This window comes from Mangifera indica, chromosome 16 (assembly GCF_011075055.1).
Source record: "Mangifera indica cultivar Alphonso chromosome 16, CATAS_Mindica_2.1, whole genome shotgun sequence".
Taxonomy (NCBI): domain Eukaryota; kingdom Viridiplantae; phylum Streptophyta; class Magnoliopsida; order Sapindales; family Anacardiaceae; genus Mangifera; species Mangifera indica.
Genome location: NC_058152.1, coordinates 905,297 through 924,543, shown reverse-complemented (window position 1 = coordinate 924,543; position 19,247 = coordinate 905,297). Strand labels below are relative to the sequence as shown.

General features: G+C 34.5%; 3 protein-coding genes across 4 annotated transcripts; all 3 read right to left on the bottom strand.

Annotated features, from left to right (window-relative positions):
- Positions 1-752: 752 nt before the first annotated feature.
- Positions 753-6,067, bottom strand: LOC123199821 (ankyrin repeat domain-containing protein, chloroplastic). Of its 2 annotated transcripts, XR_006498430.1 has the most exons (8): positions 5,336-6,067; positions 5,184-5,260; positions 2,731-2,829; positions 2,443-2,541; positions 1,895-1,993; positions 1,711-1,809; positions 996-1,164; positions 753-964 (listed from the first exon to the last, which is right to left on the bottom strand). XR_006498430.1 is itself a non-coding variant. In XM_044614892.1 (7 exons), the coding sequence occupies exons 1-7, from the start codon at positions 6,042-6,044 to the stop codon at positions 1,066-1,068; spliced, it is 1,281 nt and encodes a 426-aa protein (XP_044470827.1). In that variant the 5' UTR covers positions 6,045-6,067; the 3' UTR covers positions 753-1,065. The 2 variants fall into 2 exon arrangements, 1 of the variants encoding a protein (XP_044470827.1); XM_044614892.1 differs by having other exon boundaries at positions 753-1,164.
- A 915-nt stretch (positions 6,068-6,982) lies between these two features.
- On the bottom strand, positions 6,983-10,080 carry LOC123199791 (serine/arginine-rich splicing factor SR45a-like). Its single transcript, XM_044614849.1, has 8 exons — positions 9,942-10,080; positions 9,839-9,858; positions 9,329-9,433; positions 9,188-9,211; positions 8,490-8,589; positions 8,218-8,367; positions 7,568-7,643; positions 6,983-7,459 (listed from the first exon to the last, which is right to left on the bottom strand). The coding sequence occupies exons 1-8, from the start codon at positions 9,942-9,944 to the stop codon at positions 7,248-7,250; spliced, it is 690 nt and encodes a 229-aa protein (XP_044470784.1). The 5' UTR covers positions 9,945-10,080; the 3' UTR covers positions 6,983-7,247.
- A 1,831-nt stretch (positions 10,081-11,911) lies between these two features.
- Positions 11,912-18,523, bottom strand: LOC123199363 (phospholipase D delta-like). The gene is made up of 10 exons (XM_044614334.1): positions 17,257-18,523; positions 16,940-17,056; positions 16,491-16,685; positions 15,666-15,971; positions 15,500-15,568; positions 15,187-15,334; positions 14,774-14,922; positions 14,053-14,199; positions 13,183-13,383; positions 11,912-12,472 (listed from the first exon to the last, which is right to left on the bottom strand). Exons 1-10 carry the CDS (start codon positions 18,184-18,186, stop codon positions 12,176-12,178), a joined length of 2,559 nt encoding a protein of 852 aa, XP_044470269.1. The 5' UTR covers positions 18,187-18,523; the 3' UTR covers positions 11,912-12,175.
- Positions 18,524-19,247: the final 724 nt, after the last annotated feature.

Below are 19,247 nucleotides of genomic sequence, written 5' to 3'. Positions count from 1 at the left end.
ATCATAAACAGTAAGAATAAGATGGATTGAAAATAGAAGATAGATTTCAGGCACTAAGAAATATCTTCCCATTATTTGTGGCCAAAATTACAAAAAAACACATATATATCTCCACGTGGGCCCACTAAAATTTCAAAAAATCTTAATTACCATATCATTTTTTTTTAAATATCTCAAGCATTTTTTAAAATTTTAAAATTTTTATATATATTTTTATTATATTATTATTTTTAAAAAATATATATATTAATTTATATTAATAACATATATCATATTATACAATACACTCACAATATCATATTAATTTAATACATCTCATAATACGTATTATTTTTTATTTATATCGTATTCTATCATGAAATATTAATAATTATACACTCGTATCTTATCATATCCTGATTGTCGTCATCCTAAGGTCATCTTTAAAATAATTCCCTCTTATTCCTATGTCATTGGTCCATCTTTCACAAAAAAATTAGTCAAATTTCAAATTTAGTATCATATGAGAGAAAAATAACTTTTTCAAAATTTTATCAAAAAAAGAAATATTAATTATTTCAATCAAAGAAGATCAATACAATATAATTTTAATTATTTTAATATTACTGATAAAATAATAATTTTATTTTTTAACACTCACACAAAATTTATAAATATATTATAACAGATTAAAATTCTGATGAATATTTAGATTTTTTATCACCACAGATATATACCTGTCATTTCACAAAAACTGGGGTGAAAACTTGTCCTTTTCCCGATATTTTAATCATACTTCATGTATTATGCAAGGACCATACCTGCCCAGATTTAATGGATAGGTAGTTAAAAAACTACATGTAGTTGGGTGATTGATTTTACAGTGAAAGAGCAGGCTGTGGAATGAACATTTTTCTGCTGTTGGCTACCACTTGTAAGCTCCATTGGAAGGATCATCTGGCATACATACAGTCCCGGGATGCTCAGCTTTAAGTGATTTTGGATGCTGCTAAGTCTCGTACTATTGGACTAAACAATCAGTTTGGCAATTGTAACACTGATAGCATGGATTTTATGCTGGAGTAGTCATCGGCGTTTTGGAAGCTGCAACAACAGCTTGATCAATTCGTAAGTTCTTGTGTCTTTGCCGGAGTAGAGACATAGATCAAGAGGGGTTAGACCATCCTGAGAGCAAGAAAAAGAATAGAACATCTGAGCTTTGCCAGTAACCATCCAAGGGCAACTAAACATGGCACTTAAAAAGTCGTACAGATTAAACAGACAAAAAGATCAGCGGAAATAACTCAAGTACAAAAATCTCAAACTACTAGTGACAAAGAACGCCTCTTAAATCTCAATCGCATATATATGCATAATAAAAGGGTCCCAAGTTTTGCCACACTTACAGACAGCTATCATTTTCATATAATGCTGATAAAGGACCCTCCGAAGAAATACGCCAAGCAAATTACGAGTATATTTTAGTAAGCTTCAAAAGAATGGAAATGACTCTTCCTGTTTCCAAGGCTAAAGGTGGTAGCCTATCAAGAATCTGGAGATTACTCCACAAAAGTGCCACCTCCAGGTTCCATGATAACCAAAATGCACTAGTACGGTTATTCAAGCATCCATAATCTGGTTATGTGTGAACTAACAAAGACTTTAAGACCTATACATGACAAGCTCTTGGTATATAATACGGAAAGTCAATTTTACTAAGTTAATTCTTACCTGGTTTTTCAGTGTTTTATTGGCTCCTTTAATTAATAGCAGTCTCACTATATCTGTCCTACGGGCTTGAACGGCAAGATGTAATGGTGTCCATCCATCCTGAGAAGGCCAAGTGAGAATAATCCTCAGCAGAATAAGTATCAAATAAAAATGACAAGGAACAATAGGCAATCATCAAACATACATTGTCTTGAAGATTTATATCAACATTGTATAATAGAAGAATTTTGATTGCTGGACTTGATGCTGTTTGGACAGCATAATGCAATAAAGTAGCCCCATTCTGTTGAAGCAAGAAAACAGAAATACAGAGAGTGACGTAAATGCATAAAGCTGAACAACATAAGTTAACAATAAATGCCGATACTAAATATTAAGGAACCTAAATCTTGTTAGAATAGATACATTCAGGAACAAAGAACACCAACGAAGCACATAGGAAAACATGAAGGGCCAAAAAGATGAAGATGACAATAATAGCAATAACAAAGAAATTACTCCTCCAAAGTAATGATGGAAGAATATCAAGAAAAGATATATATGGCTATGGTCCAATACAAATGGTTCAGATAATAAGCAATCTCAATTGAGGCATAAAAAACGACTTGATGAAAGGTAGCCTGTCATAAAGAAGACAAGATATGAATGGCACCGACAATAATAAGAGGCTAAATACACTCTTTACATGAATAACACATGTATATGATCCAAGGCTGAAAATTTTCAACTCACATCATCACAAACAAAAGGATTCGCTGATTCTCTCAAAAGATAGTTACTAACTGCCTGCTTATTCCCAATGATTGCTCTGTGAAGTGCAGTCAAGCCATCCTGGAAAAAAGTTAGAAACCAAAATGAAAAAAACTTCTTTAAAAAGGGCTTAAATAGTGACTAAAATTGAGTAACACTTTATTTTTATAACTATTCTGATGTATTTAACCCAAAAAAGAAAGTTGGAAAGGCAAAGGCAAAAGCAAATGGCAGTATCATATCCAGTCAACAAGTGGTCAATTTCTTTACCTTATCCACAGCATTGATGTCAACATTATGTTTCAATAAAGCATCAACAATGTAGAACTCTCCAGTTGCAGCGAGGGTATGAAGAGGTAGCCATTTTTTCTGAAAAAGATTTAATCAAAAGTTATAAACAGACAACAACATCAAGTCCACGAAAAAACTACAAGGATTATTTTACTCAAAAATAGTTAGTATTTGAAGCGAATAGTACACTGTTCCACATAGCAAACGACCCATTATAACTGCTTAAAGAGTCCACTTAAGTTTTTCGGCAAGATGCTTTCTCCCATCATTTCTTCAGTATAGGGTCCAGGGTTCAAGCACATTAATGCACAGATACAATCATACAATCTATGATCAGAAAAATTGTTGTTATAAATTCATACTCATCTGAACAACATATTATAAATTAGGTACTCCTTGTTTTATTATGTAAAAACAGGAAAGTACTTGGGTCCTAGTCTACATCATTTCCGAATCAATCTTGCCTTGGCATGTTACTTAAAAAAAAGGTAATGTACAATTCATATGAGAAACAAGGATTGAAGAAGCAGTTCTAAGCTAAGTCTCATTAATTTTCTAAAATTCTTTTAAGCCCCATTCAGTTAAGCTTAAATTCTACCCCTGTGAAAATTGTCTCCTCATTTTTCCTCCATTTGAGAGTCTGTTCTAGTTAATTTTACTGATTCTCCAACAGAAAGTTCTAGGCATTCACCAGAAAATCCTGCAAGTTCTATATCAATGATCACCGTGCTGCATCAACACCACATTCACCACCTGTTTCCCAGCTCCACCACTAGCTTTTGCCTTTCTAGTGAATTCTATACATTTCGTATCTCTTGCTGACATTCCTATAGTACCTTCCCTTCTCTCTAATCATCATATAGTTGCAAGAGCCAAAGCTGGCATTTTCAGATCGGAGATCTGTACCGCCAGTTTATCCTCTCCACAGACTTCAAATATGAGGCTCTTATCATAACAGAACCTAGAGATTTGTTCCTAGAACTTCAAATATGAAAACAGTGAGCTGTAATTGGGTTTTGAGGCTAAAATACAAGCCTGACAAAACAATTGGAAGATATAAGGCTATGCTAGCTGAAAATGGAGTATCATCTAACTCCTGGAATAGGCTTTACAGAAACCTTCAGTCCTATGTTGAGGGCTTCAACAGTAAGAATAGTACCAAGTCTGTCAATGATGAATCACTGGGGTGTAAAGCAAATTGATGTGTGCAATGCTTTTTCAAATGGAAGCTTGGGTGAAGATTAGTTCATGGAGGAACTACAGGGATTTGAAGACAAAACCAAACCTGAGTTAGTATACAAGATGGATAAAGCTCTTATTCAGGATCTTTTTTAAAAAAATGAGCCACTGCAATGGGTGTCCCACTTCTATGTGAGCTCTCCAAATCTGAAGGCCAACTCTTCTCAGATCCTACAGTGTACATATGTACAACAGGCTCTTTGCAATATGTAACTTTGACAAGGCTAAGATTGCGTCTGCAGTCAACAAGCCGGCACCTTGAAAATCCCACTGTGGTGCACTGGAGTGTAAAAGACTCCTAAGATTCTTACAGGCTACAAGCAATTTAGGAATAACACTTGATACAAAAAGAAGACTTGAAGTGACTGATTTTACAAATGCAAACGAGGGTTGCGATGCTAATGACAGAGAATTAGCAGGAGGGTACTGTATTCACTTGAGAGGAAACAAAATCTGTTGGAGTTCTAAGAAACAGAAAGTATCATCAAGATCAAGTACATTGGGTATATAGCTTTGGCAAATGTATGAGCTGAAATGGCCAGGATAAATTTTCTACAAGGTGAATTGAATACAAAGCTTAGCAACATGTCAGTGATCAGATGTAATAACAAGGGGGCTTCAGCATTGGCAGCCAATCCGGTATTCCATGGAAGAACAAAGCATGTGGAACTTGCTGAGTGTCTTTGAAAGACAGAAAATCTCAAATAAAGAGGTTGAAGTGAGATATGTTCCTATAGCAGAATAGATTGCTGATATCTTCACTAAAGCCTTGACTACTTAAAATTTCGAATATCTAAGAGACAAGCTCAATATCCTAAAAGACATTCAGGCTGAAAGGAATGAAAATAGAATTGAAGAAGCAACTCTGAGCTAAGGAAGAGCAGAAAAGTTCAGCAGTGCTAACTGCCACTTATGCTGACCTGGAAAGCTCATAGGATGCAGTTAGTTCAAACTTACTGCTTCCAAAAATTAAACCTTCAATTAACGAAACTGTTAAGTCACTTTCCTTCCAATTTTGAGTGTATACATACTGCCGTGACTCTCTGAATTCATCTATTTCCTTTCTATAAGAAATTAAGCAATAAAAAATTCACGTCCAGGTCACTGAAACCCGTTAAAGGAATCATTCAACTATAAAATGAAACTATAAAACTGCAAAACACAACACAGCAGAACCACAGTAATGAGCTTACAGAGGTAGCGGTTGCTAAATCAGGTATCTTCTTATTCAACAAAATTTTCTCCTCTTTAGTAAACAACTTTCGTGGACCTGCTTATTTGAAATCATGAAAAAAAGTCATTGATTAAACAACCCATAAACAACTAATATAACACTTTACATTACCTTCAGTTTTCTTATCAGGAGGCTCATAAGATTTGTTAAAAAACTCCGAAACATCATCCAAGCCTCGACCATAAACCGCCCATTTCGGATTCTTTGGTGCCAATCGCTTGCTCGAAGACACGTTCCTATTGGCTTCATCATCTTCAGGCTCTTTATCATCAGGCAAACGTTCAGGGTTATCAAGAACTACCGGCTTCAACTGAGCCAATTTAGCTTTCTTGTACTCCAAATATTCTTGCAAATTTAAACTCCTCAAAGGAAGATAGCCTTCTTTCCTCTGCTCAACTCGGCTACCATACTCCATTTCCTGTCTAATCTTGCGCTTATCTTTCTTCGTCAGGTTAATTTCCTCTTGAACCTGTCTCCATTTCTCCGGAACCAAATTTTCCCCTTCGACTTCCAGAGAAGCTTTTTTGCTTTCCCGTTTAGGTTTATTTGAGTCAGGTTTTTTTTCAAAACCAACGTCGTTTTGGAGGTAAGGATCCTCGAACACGCCTTCCTCGAAGACTAGACAGTCGCCGATTACACGGTCTTCAAGTTCGAGGCCGCTGTCTTGGAGAATGTAAGAAGAAGATTCAGAAGGGGAGAGAGAGTAGAGTTTTTTAGTACAGAATTTTAAGTTTTTTGGTGATGAAAAAAGCTTGTGGGGAAATGAATGAAAAGAGCGAGGAAGAAGAAAAGACGGTCTGGGGTTTAGGAGCGACAACATTGTCAAGTACTCAAGTTCACATTCTGCTCTGCGGATGAAAAGAGATTATTTATTTTGAGTCGACATGCAAATGGAGTCGTCATTTTGGGCCTCCAGTGACTTTAAACGGGCCAGCCAACTTAAACACAAAATGTTCAATCATTTTATTTGTGTCTTAATAATTATTCAATTTTTAAAAAATATTTTTTTAATTATTTACATAGTTGAGATGAATAATTATTATTCCTAATAAAGCTGGTAATTTCCGAAAAGATCCATTTCGGAGTAGAAGCGGTCGAATCTAAGTTCATTCATCCTCTAGTTAGAGACTTAATTCAAATAAAAAGTAGGACAATTGAAATCTAATTTAGGTTTATCCATCCAAAATTAAAAATAATTTAAATTCAATTTAATCTCTAAATTTAAAGTTTAAAATTCAATTCAAATCCATAAGTTAAATTTCCATTCATTAATAAAACAATATTAGCTTTTTACCCTTGTTTAATATGAATTAAATTACGAGACAAACTTAAACAAAATCAAATCATCCCTTAGCTAATAAATCAAACTCTCTCTAATTCAAATTCGATTTAACTTTAAAATTATTATATTGACCGATCTTAATTCGAGTTCAACTTAAATTTAACCTACAAATAAAATCTAGATGAATCAACTTTTGAGATCAAATTAATTCAATTTAAATTTAACCTTAAATCCATTAACTCAACACAACACACAAGCTCGGATTGAGTAATTTTGACATATAAAACTAATTATGTTTGCATCAACCCATTTGTTAAAAGGGTCAACCCATTAACCCGAACTCAAATTAAATTATTTTTATTATCTATATAGTTGAAATGAATAATTATTATCCCTAACAGGCGGTAATAACATTACATCATTTTGATGACAAAATCATAAATTTTCTAGGAGCTACATTCATAATAATAAGTTACGGCCACAAACATAATGAGCTACATTCATAACAATCACACACAGCTTATGAACTCAACCGGTTAAGCTAAGTTCACCAGCACCAGCAGCACAAAAAGTTACAGGATTAAGAAATGTCACTACCCCAGAGAACAAAAGCTTCCAAACATCCGTTTTTGACTACTTAGTTCTAGTCCAAGCTGAGGCTCAATACATCAACACATTCAATATTAAAAGTTTCATCAATCCCTTCAAAGGACACATCATAAATTGTAACAAATACCATCATCACCTAGATCCACGTGAATACCTCCTTCCCGGGCTACCGTAAGGGGAATGAGGCAGCGACCTGGATCTGTCCCTCCTTGATCTTCCAGCATGAGGAGAGTGCACAGGAGAATAATCGCGACCTCCTTGATAGGGTGAGGGCCTTGGAGACCTACGATACCCATAATCATCATGGCCAGAGCGATACCTACTACCGCGATCACCACGATAACCTTTCATAGATGCAGGAAGCAAATTTACCAGTAAAAAACTTCAGTTAAAATGCCCATTGAACCAATGAATCATTCCAATAATGGAAAACATAAAGATATTATACTCACCATGACCATAGTCCCTACTACTTTTCAGCCCAAGATAGTGTCCGGGTGTGGGAGTTCTAGCACGTTTCCTCCGAGACTGAAAGGTAAAATAAACCACCTCTATAAAACTATCCAGTATAAAATCTTACTTTAAATTACACAGAGCAATGGTAAGGAACATAATCAGAATCATTTCCACAAATTACATTACATCAGTTATTTTCAAAAACAAAATGATAACAACTTCATTAGGAAATTTTCATTTATGGGAGAAAAACCTAGCTACTAAGGAGGGAATAACAAAAAGTCTAGACACACATCTATTGCCCACTAAATGAATGCAGGTATGAAATACCATAAAATCCAGATTAGAAACTTGTTGCTAATGTCCGTTGATTAGTTGATGGGTTGAAAGTGAATGCTGAGGTTGTATAGTTGTTGGGCAATAAAGTTGCTATGTTTAGTTGATCACATGCATTTGAAAAGCTGTTTAAGCGGCCATTGATCAAGCTGTATCACTAAAGTTGACATGGATGAACTCATCATCTTTGATCCCTGCCAATATAGCTGATGCAAGATGTTCTGAATATAACCAGAAAACCTCCAAGTTAAGAACAAAGATAACCAATCAAACTGGCTATTGTTTACCACCAAGGGTGAAATCACATTACCCTCTCTACAGTGATATATCGTCCTTCAAGAACTGACTGGTTGAGATACTTAATGCAACGAGTGGCATCCTCAGTAGTATCCATTGTGACAAAAGCAAAACCTCGAGAGATGCGCGTGCGGGGCTCCACAACAAGAAAACATGAAGCAACCTGTACACAAAAACTTAAATAAATATAAAAGAAAGATAAGACATAATCCATTCATATAGACCAAGAAAACAATTAGGAAAAAAATCCAATCAATAGTAAGCATTGTGTTTAAAAAAAAAAACCTTTCCCTCCTTCGAAAAATGCTTTTCAAGGTCCCTTTCTGTGACTCTTGTAGATAGACCAGTCACGTAAAGTGTGTTTCCAGGATTTGTATCATCACCCCTGCCAGATCATTGAAATATAAGAGCAACCGAGAGAAACAAACCATCATGTAGGCAGGACCATGGTTTAAAAAACCAAATCGAGCCAGCCAGTCCAACCGGTTGAACCATCACTCGCCAGCAAAAAGGTTTTGATTCACTTGAAAACTGTTTTTGAAGTTAGACCAGACTAGACTAGATTGAACCGAACAGTATGAGCGGTTGGATCAAATAAAAAACTGGGTTTGACTTGGTTAGCATAAAAATCATTTTTTTTTAAATTTATTGGGACTTAAACCCAAGAACTCATCTATCAATTTTGCGTCTGTATACCATCAAATTATGTTTATTTTAATGTTAAAATAATTCAAATTATATATTTAATGATAAATTATACAAATTTGTTTTGAAAATTATGTTTAAACAGTCAACCAGTCCAATCACTGGTCAAACAGTCCCACTACTAGTTGGACTGGATCGCCCCCTCCATCAGATCGACGTCCAATCAAGTTCGGAATACATTGGGCAGGACTTAAGAACAGTATCATAGCATCAGGCATAACAAGAAAGCGAAAACAGAATATATAAGTTTGGTAGGCATCAGCACAAAAACGACTAACCTTCCATGACTTCTGGACCTTGATCTGGATCAGAAAGTACCATTTATATGAAAAGAAAATTTAAACAGCATTGATGTCAGATATGGCAGAAAACAAGATTGAACAAGCATCATGATTATAAACCTGAACTAAACAACAAACCTTCCACGACTTCGGGACAGTGATCTCTGCCTTGGCCTAGACAAGGATCTAGACCTAGACCTAGACCTCGAGTGTTCTCTCAAAGGGGAAGGAGACCGCATAATCCTGGTACAGCCAAAGCATTACACATCAACAAAGAGATAATTACATGAAACAAATAACCATAGGTTACAATTAAGCTCTTATCTTTGCTCACTTTAACAAAGCAAATTAAAAAAAAATTATAAAATTCTTCGACAATCCTACTTCAAACTTATCCAATTTGAAATCAGGTCATAATTTTGCTGTATACTCCGTCTCGTGAATAAAAATACTCAGAATGAATGGTTTTCAACTTAAAAAAGGACAATTAATTAAAAAAATTACACAGATCCAATTCGAATTCCTCAATAGAAAGTTAAACAGGCTCCGATCATGGACCAAAACAAGAAATTTAAACAATTCAATCTTAAATGAAAGCTGATGAAATCAATGCGATTTTCAGCTACAAGAAATGGATTTAGAGCTTACTTTTTGCGAGGAGAATCAGCCTGCGTAAAATGAAGAAGCAGTCAGATTTCAAATAATTATAAACTTAAAATATAAATAAATTAAAACAATAAAAAAATCTTACCATTTCTAAACGCCAATCAGGGAGCGATATTAGGGTTTTTTGTTTCTGAGATCACATGAGGGTTTCCTCCGAAATTCAATTTATCCAGTGTTAGTGGAAAGTTATTCTATACATTGGCGCCCATGGTATCAATGTGGAACACGAGAGCGCTACCGCAAATCAACGAAAAATCTATTTTAACCCTCACTTTTAGATAGACGTGTCCGGAGAGTGAGGGCACGACCGCGAAATTGCTAATCGTGCAGGCCCACCGAGCATTTAGACCCTAGAGGGGGTCTTGGGTAAAGCTTACGGCTAACTTGACCTAACTAATTAAAAATTTAATATAATTAAAAATTAAAATTTTATAATTTTCTGAGTTTGTAAAAACGCTAGGCATAACTAAATTATTTGAGAGTTTGTTTGATTTGGATAATATTTTATTATTAAAATAAAAAAATTATTTTGAAGATAGATTATTTAAAAAATTACTAGATATAAATTATTATTATGTTTTATAAAATTTGATAAGTATAAATAATTATTGTATTTTAATAAAATTTGGTCGTTTGGTTAAAAGAATACTAGTAAATTATTTTATTTAAATATCCTTAAATATAATTATTTTTAAATATTTTTTATATTATTTGTTATATTAATTAAAAATAAATTTGTTTTTTTTCAAAAAATTAATAAATTATAATATAATTATAATAAAATCAAAATTATCTTAATAATTTTTTAATATTTAAGGTGAATATAATAATCAGATTATCATCTATATTATCTACTATATCAGTATTGATAATAAAAGGCCAAAATAATTTTTAAATATCTAGAATCAAACGACCTCTAAATATTAATAAGTTGCACTAGATTACCCCCCCCCCCCCCCCCCCCCCCCCCCCCCCCCCCCCCCCCCCCCCCCCCCCCCCCCCATTTTGGTACGGTTTATAGGGATGCAATTTACAAATTGATGTGGGTTGTGTTAAAAGGTTGATCCAGTACAATCTGTTATCAAATAATTTAAAATTTAAAATAATTAATTTTTTTTTAAATATGTAATTTTACAAGTAGATTAATAAAATACATGCAAATCAGCTCATTAAAAGGCCAATGACAACACGGTTCAAAGAATCCCGAGTCGTGCCATTGACATAACCATGTTAGCAAGCTGGCCTCGACTCAAACAACCCATCAATCGACAGGCCTAGGCATAACAAAGAGCATCATAGTTAATCTAACATAACTCACTCCCATGTCTAAAGAGACTTCGTATCCAAATTAAGTGAAATGAAAATAGAATTCGAAGATTAAAAAGTATTTTCCCATTACAAAAAATAGTTAACTGTAAATCATTCTCAATTATGGTCGTCAAATAATAATAATATTATTGTTGTTGTGGTTATTTTTATTATTACATATAAAATCAGGAACAGATCTTTCTCCTTAACATTAAAATCAAACAGCAATAAGAAAGGATTTAAGAATTATATCTCATGAATGAATTCAACAACGAATGCATCTCTCTATTAAGATTATTCACAAGTAGACATGTCATGGGACTGGGTTGAGTCACACCCCAATTTTAGCACAGCTCCTAGGGGTAAGGTCTACAAAATTATTGGCGACAAGACCCGTGAGCCGATTGAATATGGCTTGTTAAGAAACAATAAAAAATTTAATATAATTTTAAATTTTGAAAAAATAATATATATATATATATATATATATATATATATATATATATATATATATATTTCACATGTCCACTAAAAGCATGGCCAAATGACTCTAGGCCATGCAGCAAGTCTTGTCATACTCACAGATTAGCCCAACTCGTTAGACCAGCAAATTGATCAACCTAAGCACATCCTATCTCTAGGCATAATATGTCGCACGAAAGGCAACCCAACATAGTCCACTCTCAGTGTAAGCTCAACCTACCAAAACTATTCATGAGGACAAGGGTCTGACTAGTTCTAAGCGTATTGAAATTCATAAATCAGCCAAGGAGTTCATTTCTTTTAACTGTAAGCATGTATACAAAGCTTATGTTACTCGTTCAACCCAACAGTAGTCTTCCCACAACCCACTCACATCTATAACACAAATTTACAAATTAGTACAGATTTACACACCCGGATTTAACCGATCAAATAAAAATACATGAAATTATAACATCACAACCTCAGACTATTTGTTGTCAATGTTCTTCCTTTGGTGTTTCAACAAACAACAAAAGGGGAGGTGAATTATGTGGTCAACATATCATTCAATAACAGGGAATGCACTCCAATGACTTTACCTCCTGTATCTGGAAAATTTTCATTTTCAGGTAGGGGGCTTATTGCCCCATCAGCCTCCACCTTAAGAGGATACTTTAGAAGGTGGCCCCGCAGTTGTGTGAAATTCTCAGCAGTGAATCTATTCCAGTTGTCTTTGGCGATCTGGTTTACCATCCTAACACATTCCAAACTTTCAGGCTCCTCGAAGCAAGCATCTAGCTCACCAAGATGCTCTGCCCAAAGCGAGTTCCTATATCCATATATCTGTGCAACGTACATTTTATCATGTTGGCCACATTATTTACATATGACATAGAACGACAAAATTACAACTATAGATGTTCAGCAATCATCGGAATTTAACATTCACAAATAGTTGAGCACAACATGTTTCTTAGTTGATGGATGTCAGTTCCAAAATGTCTACTTCACAGAAAAATGTGTGCCAAACTCGGATGTTCATATGCAGAGTCTTAAAATCAAATCTTAGTCAGACTAAAGTTCAAGGGATCAGAAGTCAAAATATACCTTTTAAAAGTATTACATAAATGATGATAGGGTTACTATCATATTTTCATTAATGCCAAACTTTTATGCTTTGGGATGTTTATGCTACAGCAATCATACTCACCAATGCAACAATTACACACAAAGCTGATTTTTGAAAATCTTAGGTACTTTAAAAGTACTACAGGATGTCAACTTGCTCTGTAGTCTGTTCCAGCCAAAAGTTAATAGAAAAGAAGGGCATCTAGGTGAAATAAATCATTTGAACTTAGTTCTATTCTTTCGATCGTCATCTTTCAAGAAACAGTTAGGAATGCGTACCAAATCAAAAGTTAAAATGAATATCAAGTAACTACACAGACCTGGCCATGTGTTAGTTCCATTCTTTTGATCGTCATCTTTCAAGAAACAGTTAGGAATGCGTACCAAATCAAAAGTTAAAATGAATATCAAGTAACTACACAGACCTGGCCATGTGGATGCCTCTTGTTTTTCACCCAAGAGTGATGCGGCTGATATGCACCCATGGCTATTTCAGTGTCTTTAGTCCCAGCCATTGATCTTTGATTAATGTTGGCAGATCCAACTATCACATATTCATCATCTACTATCATTCCCTTAGCATGCACATAGATCATAAACCGCTGATATTTTTGTGATTCAGAGACCTGATAGAAAACTTCGATTAGTAACTATAAATTAAAAGTATGTCCTACTTCCCTTGGAAAACTTATCATGTATCAAGTCCTTATTCTGAGATAATTAATAGCATTTGTATTTTATAATACAAGTCATGCTTCCATCAGAAAATAAATTTAAAATTAAAAGATTTATATATGTTATGTACCATGATCAAACTTAATGAAAGTCTACATCTCTACCATAAAACATTTCACATAAAAAAGTCAATCTGGAATCAAAAGCAGCAAGTAGACAGGAAAGTTCATAAGTTGACAAATTTACTTTTGGAGTCTAGGATTGCAATAATGCTTGTGACACTTTAACAGAGAAAAGAAATTGCTAATGGAGATCTAAAATTTGACATAAATACTTCTGTCAACAAGCTAATAAAAAATATAATGACAACAAAACAATTGCTGATGGTGATCCCCAAGCTGAAAGCAATACAAAAAGGTATCACTTCGGCACTGAATTGCTTTGGAAATTCTTTTTGTTCAAAATAGTTGACAGGCTAGTTTTATATAAACCTTTTACGTTAAGAACAATAAAATTGATTACCCAAAATAATTAACAAACAATTAAATTAGTCCTAAAACGAAAGTTGTACTACACTAAGCTTAGCAAAACACTAAAGGAATTATCTCCCCAGTATATACCGTTTCACCACTATTGTTTAACGCATCTGGGAGTTCTTCCCGGTTACCGAGGCAATAAAAATTGAGGTAATCTTCCAGTTTTGCTTTCATCTGCATATCTTCCAGTGCCTTTGCAACAACACTGTACATCGTCTGCATTGTCTGGCTCTGGAAAGCACAAATAAGTGAAAGTTAGACAAACTAAAATTCTGCTTTGTTATGTTTAATATACATTTTTTGATAGAAATGTCAAAACCTTTTAGACAAACTAGAATCACGAAGCCATTGAAATAGAATGTTTTCATGTTATTTTCCAAATATAAAGTTAAAGTAAACTCATAGAATCCAATTGGTTAGCAACATTGAAATAGAATATACCAATTGAATTGCTAAAGGACATTCAGTGTTTATAACAAATGCTAACAGACTTCCCATTGTGTTTCCTGAAAGGAACAGTTATGTCACCATTCTAGACCCAAGTGAAGGAACCAAACTAAATCAGGCCAATTTATGAACCAATATCATATTCGGCATAACAAAGTATAGAAATGAACTCTTAACTCTGAGCAAACAATTAACAAAAAACAATACATTATTGTTTCGAAACAATACAAGATAATACACTTTCGAAGTTGCTGGTGAACAGGTTTGGTGAAACAAGAATGAATCCATTTGATAGTTAAACTTTATACGCAAGTAATAATTCCAGTTCATAAGTCTTGGGACATATCAGAAACAAAACCTGCCAATACAGAATTTCTTGCACAGTAGCAGTCTTTGGATCACCCTCAGGCCACATAGGTATGATAACATACACCGCAAATCTCTCATTAGCTCTAATTTTACTGGCAATCTTTAGTGCCAACTCCATCGGGATAAGATTATCAGCTCCTGCTCATACAAGAACCAAATGACTTCAGAAATATATAGGGGGAATAAAATACATAGTACCATTAACTGAAAATGTTACAGAGAGATGATGGCATATAGAATTTTCTATATTAGCCCCTGAACACCTCTTTTAACGATCCGAAGAAAATTTTGCAATTAAATACTTCATACAGTTGCGTTCCTTGTATTACAAAACTTTTGGACTAACACTTCTTGATAAAAATAAAATATTGTCCGAACAGAAAAAATCTATCAGATTTTAACCTGCATTTTTATATGATGGCCATGCATAAGATGATCCAACAAAATACTGATTTTCGATATATATGAAACGCTGGGCAGATCTGATTGCTTGAATGTATGCAGTTTGAATGCTCTTATCTATTACCACATCTTTTGCACAGATAAGGTTCTGCAAAAGAAGAAATTCATCCAGAACTGATTAAGCAACAAATGACTGAAAGATTAAATTGTCAAGTGAAAATTAAGCACTGGTTATGACCTTGAATATTATCCTCTATGGATGACAGATAGGATTTCAAACTATTAAGAGAGCTAATTTAGTAGATACACAAACCTGGATTGCAGCCTTTTCAACATCTTTTGGAAATCCTTTCACTGATCCAGAGTCAATGGACCGGAAAATCTGTAAAAAAGAAAAAAATTCATTAAGAATTAAAGAAAACAAAAATAACAAACCAAGAAATAAAATTACACTCAATAACATATTTGCAGTTCATGACCTGAACGTGCCAGGTTTCAGGATTTTCTTCCTCAGAAACCTGAATTGTGGAGTCATCAATTGGAACCATTGTGGTACCATCACTTTCAACAGATAGGCGAGGACTTAGTATCCATGAGATGCGCTCTATCTTAATCAGAGAATCATCATGCCAATGAGAAACCTTTTTAAACTTTAGAGTGAATTCGGTCCACCGTGTAGCTTTCCTCCAACGCTGCTCAAAGTTTATAAGAACATCATATGCAGCAGGTCCTTCAATTCTGCAGTGCATATCATGCCACGGCTGTCTTGGAGCCTTGGTTCCAGCCTAAAATAAAAAATTTTGTAAATCCAAGTGAAGAAAAAAAGAAAGAAAACACTAGCACTAGAACTACTTGCACATGAAGGACATTTGAAAGTATAATACCATACAGTTGATTTTGAGCTAAATAGAATGCATGGTCCAGAATCAAATAAAACTGTAATGATTTTTCATGCATCTGATTATTTATTTTCAGACTGAGGCATGCAATATGTAATGAAACAAAAATCTTTACAGATAACTAGAAACATGCGTGAAAAAGAAGTAGATGATCTGAAATTTCCATGCATGGCCATAATTCAAACAGCATGGCAACTAAATGGTTTTTAAGAGAATGTGTGTGTTGGGGTGAGTGTGCTCCTTCTTGTCTTGAGAAAGGTAAATACACAAGTCTATCCGTGCTAATCAAGAAGTAACATAATGGATTCAAACCGCAAAAAATTATGCTCATCTGGACATAGTATGCTGTATAAAGAATTGTTGAAGTTAAACCAATATATGAATTTTGGCACGCAAGCCACTTACAGGATATGTAGGATTATGAAAATCGTCCTTGAACACAGAATCAAGATCATGAAAGAGACGATGGTCAGGGGTGTCATAGCGACCATCACAGAGATCAAGACCTCCTATAAATGATGTTATCTTCCGGTTATTACCGGGTGCTTGCGTGTCAACAATAACGCATTTCTGATGGTGTGTAAAGATGGTACCAACAATCTGGACAACATCAACATACAAACAGTTTTACACATCATTAATTCTAAATGAAGAATACAAATGATTTTCCAAAACTTATCAAAAACAAGCTAATACAAAAGAGTACCAAAAACATTCAACAATTATTATTTCAACTCAGTGTCAAAATGACTTTTGTGGCATTTAATCGACATACATCCATAACAGCTAACTTGTCTTCTGACTATAACTGAGACAGCAATTACTAAAATGTAAAAGAGGGATATAAGACATGCCTGTTGTTTGATAATGCTAAGCTTACTGCTACCATAACGTGGTGCCAGCACACAATTCACAGAAGAATGCTTGAAAAACTTCTTCGTTTCTTCATCATGGGTCGTCATCACTCCTGCCTGCACATTTCAGCCAGTGACGTGTTAACAATAGAACATGGAAACTAATTTTTAAAGCAGCACATTTTCTCATTGTTTCAATTTGGTTCAGAACATGTAAAAATTTGTTCCAAATTTTGTTAACAAAAGCTGAACGTCTAATATTAGCATCCTCAGCCCTTCAAACAAAAAATTATCAAAAGCCTGGTTTCAATACTCACCGTTTTGATTCCAAATTTGTCATGGGAGGTTTTGTCGTCCCAAATCAACAACAAAACCCTCACACCTTCCTCCGATTTATACTTGAGCAACTCACCAAGTGTCAAATCTTCAGCACCAACTCGCGGCGTCAGCCGAGTTGGCTCTCGAACAAGCTTAACCTTCTCAAACACAGACCAGCCGACAATGTACACCAAATGGTGAGCCTCTAAAATGGCATGACCAATATCCTCCCAGCACGTGCCCTGCTTGTAAACCTGACCACCATCAAGCTTAATGTGAGGCGAAAACCCCTCCTTCACGTGAGCATCTTGGTAAAGCGTCACTTCATGTCCCTTTCGTAACGGAAAATACGTGTTTCGAACTCCTCTCTGCTCAGGATCACCCGCAATGCCGTGGCGGTACAATGGATTCTTTTCACACGGCGTGAATTTCATCTCCAGTAGCAAGGCCGTGTCCTGCTTCGGCGTCTTACCGTCTTTGCCGTAGAACTGGAACCACCCCGAGATGAACTCGCCGGTCGCGATTCGATGCGCGGAGACTTTCGCCTTCCCAATGACCTCCGCCCCAAAGGGATCATTATCTTTAACCTGAAACTCGATGTCAGTTACAAGGTGAGCCAAGGGAATAAAAAATTGCTGGTTCCATACAGGATTCTGAGTATTCTTAATGACACGTGTCCGCGCCACAGTGGCTTGCGGCACCACCACGGTAACGTACGGATCACTGGTGATAATCTTACCGTGGCGGTGGTCATCCCCTTCGTCAGCCAAATCGCGAAGGTCAGACTTCGGTGGACTTTCGCTAACTTGACAGGCGGTGAAACAGCGACGCAAGTGTTTGGACACCAAGTCCATATTCGGCAAGCGTCGAGCCTTGATTATCTTAAGGTCCAGATCGCCGTGAAGGTAAATGTCCTCGGCCGCCGCCATGATGAAACAGTGCGGATAGGGAAATGTAGGAAGCCGTAATGCGTGAGAAGAAGAATAAAGTAGAGAGAAAGATTAGGACGAAGAAAAGAGATGAGCTGTGTCTGTCTGCTTGTCGTCGTGAGTTTGGTTCCAGTGGGAGGGCGGTCTATTTGAGAATGCGGTAAGTCGGTTGTTAATTTTAAAATCATAAAATGAAACCGCTTGATCGTATCAATGGAATGAGATAATTGTGAAAGAAAGACGAAGACGACAAAGTGAAGCAGTGAGTTTGGTTGCAGGGAAGGTGAAAAGGAAAGGATTCCATGGCTAAATGTGGATCGAATTAAGTAAGATTCAGTTTCACCTACGTTGGAATTTGATTGAATTGGCTCACAATATAAAAAAAAAAAAAAAACCCTAATTATAATTTAATTTAAAAAATAATATTATATATGCATAATTTTTGACAAATAATACATACGTAACAAAGATATTAAAATATTATTATCAAAATAACCTTAAAATTATTATAATTTTTTCTTACCAATTTTAAATTGATTCCTTTTTAATTAAAATAATAATTAAGATAAAAATATTAAAAATAAATAAATAAATAAACATTAAATTGACAGTTTATAAGAAAAATATTTAGTTATTTTTATAATTTTTATTATATTATTAATATAATTAAATCTTTTAAAAATATATAAATATTTTAATACAATCAAATATAATAATTATTAAATATAGCAATAAGTTTTATTAAAAATAATTTTTCGTAAAATTTATATTTATAATAATATTTTATTCTTTTAATTATAATTTAAACGACTTAAACACACTTAAAACATAATTATTAAAAAGATAAGAAAGAATGGACCATTTTCTTTTTAAATTGTTGACATGAGAAAAATTTTCCTGACTCCTCAGATATTAAAAACTTAACAATGACCTCCCCTAATACGCGATGAAAGGGTTGGTTAGGGTTTTAAATGGTTAAATTGATTAATTATTTAAATAAATATTAAAATAATATTTAACAAAATATAATTATGATTCAATAGTATGTGTGGTATATAATT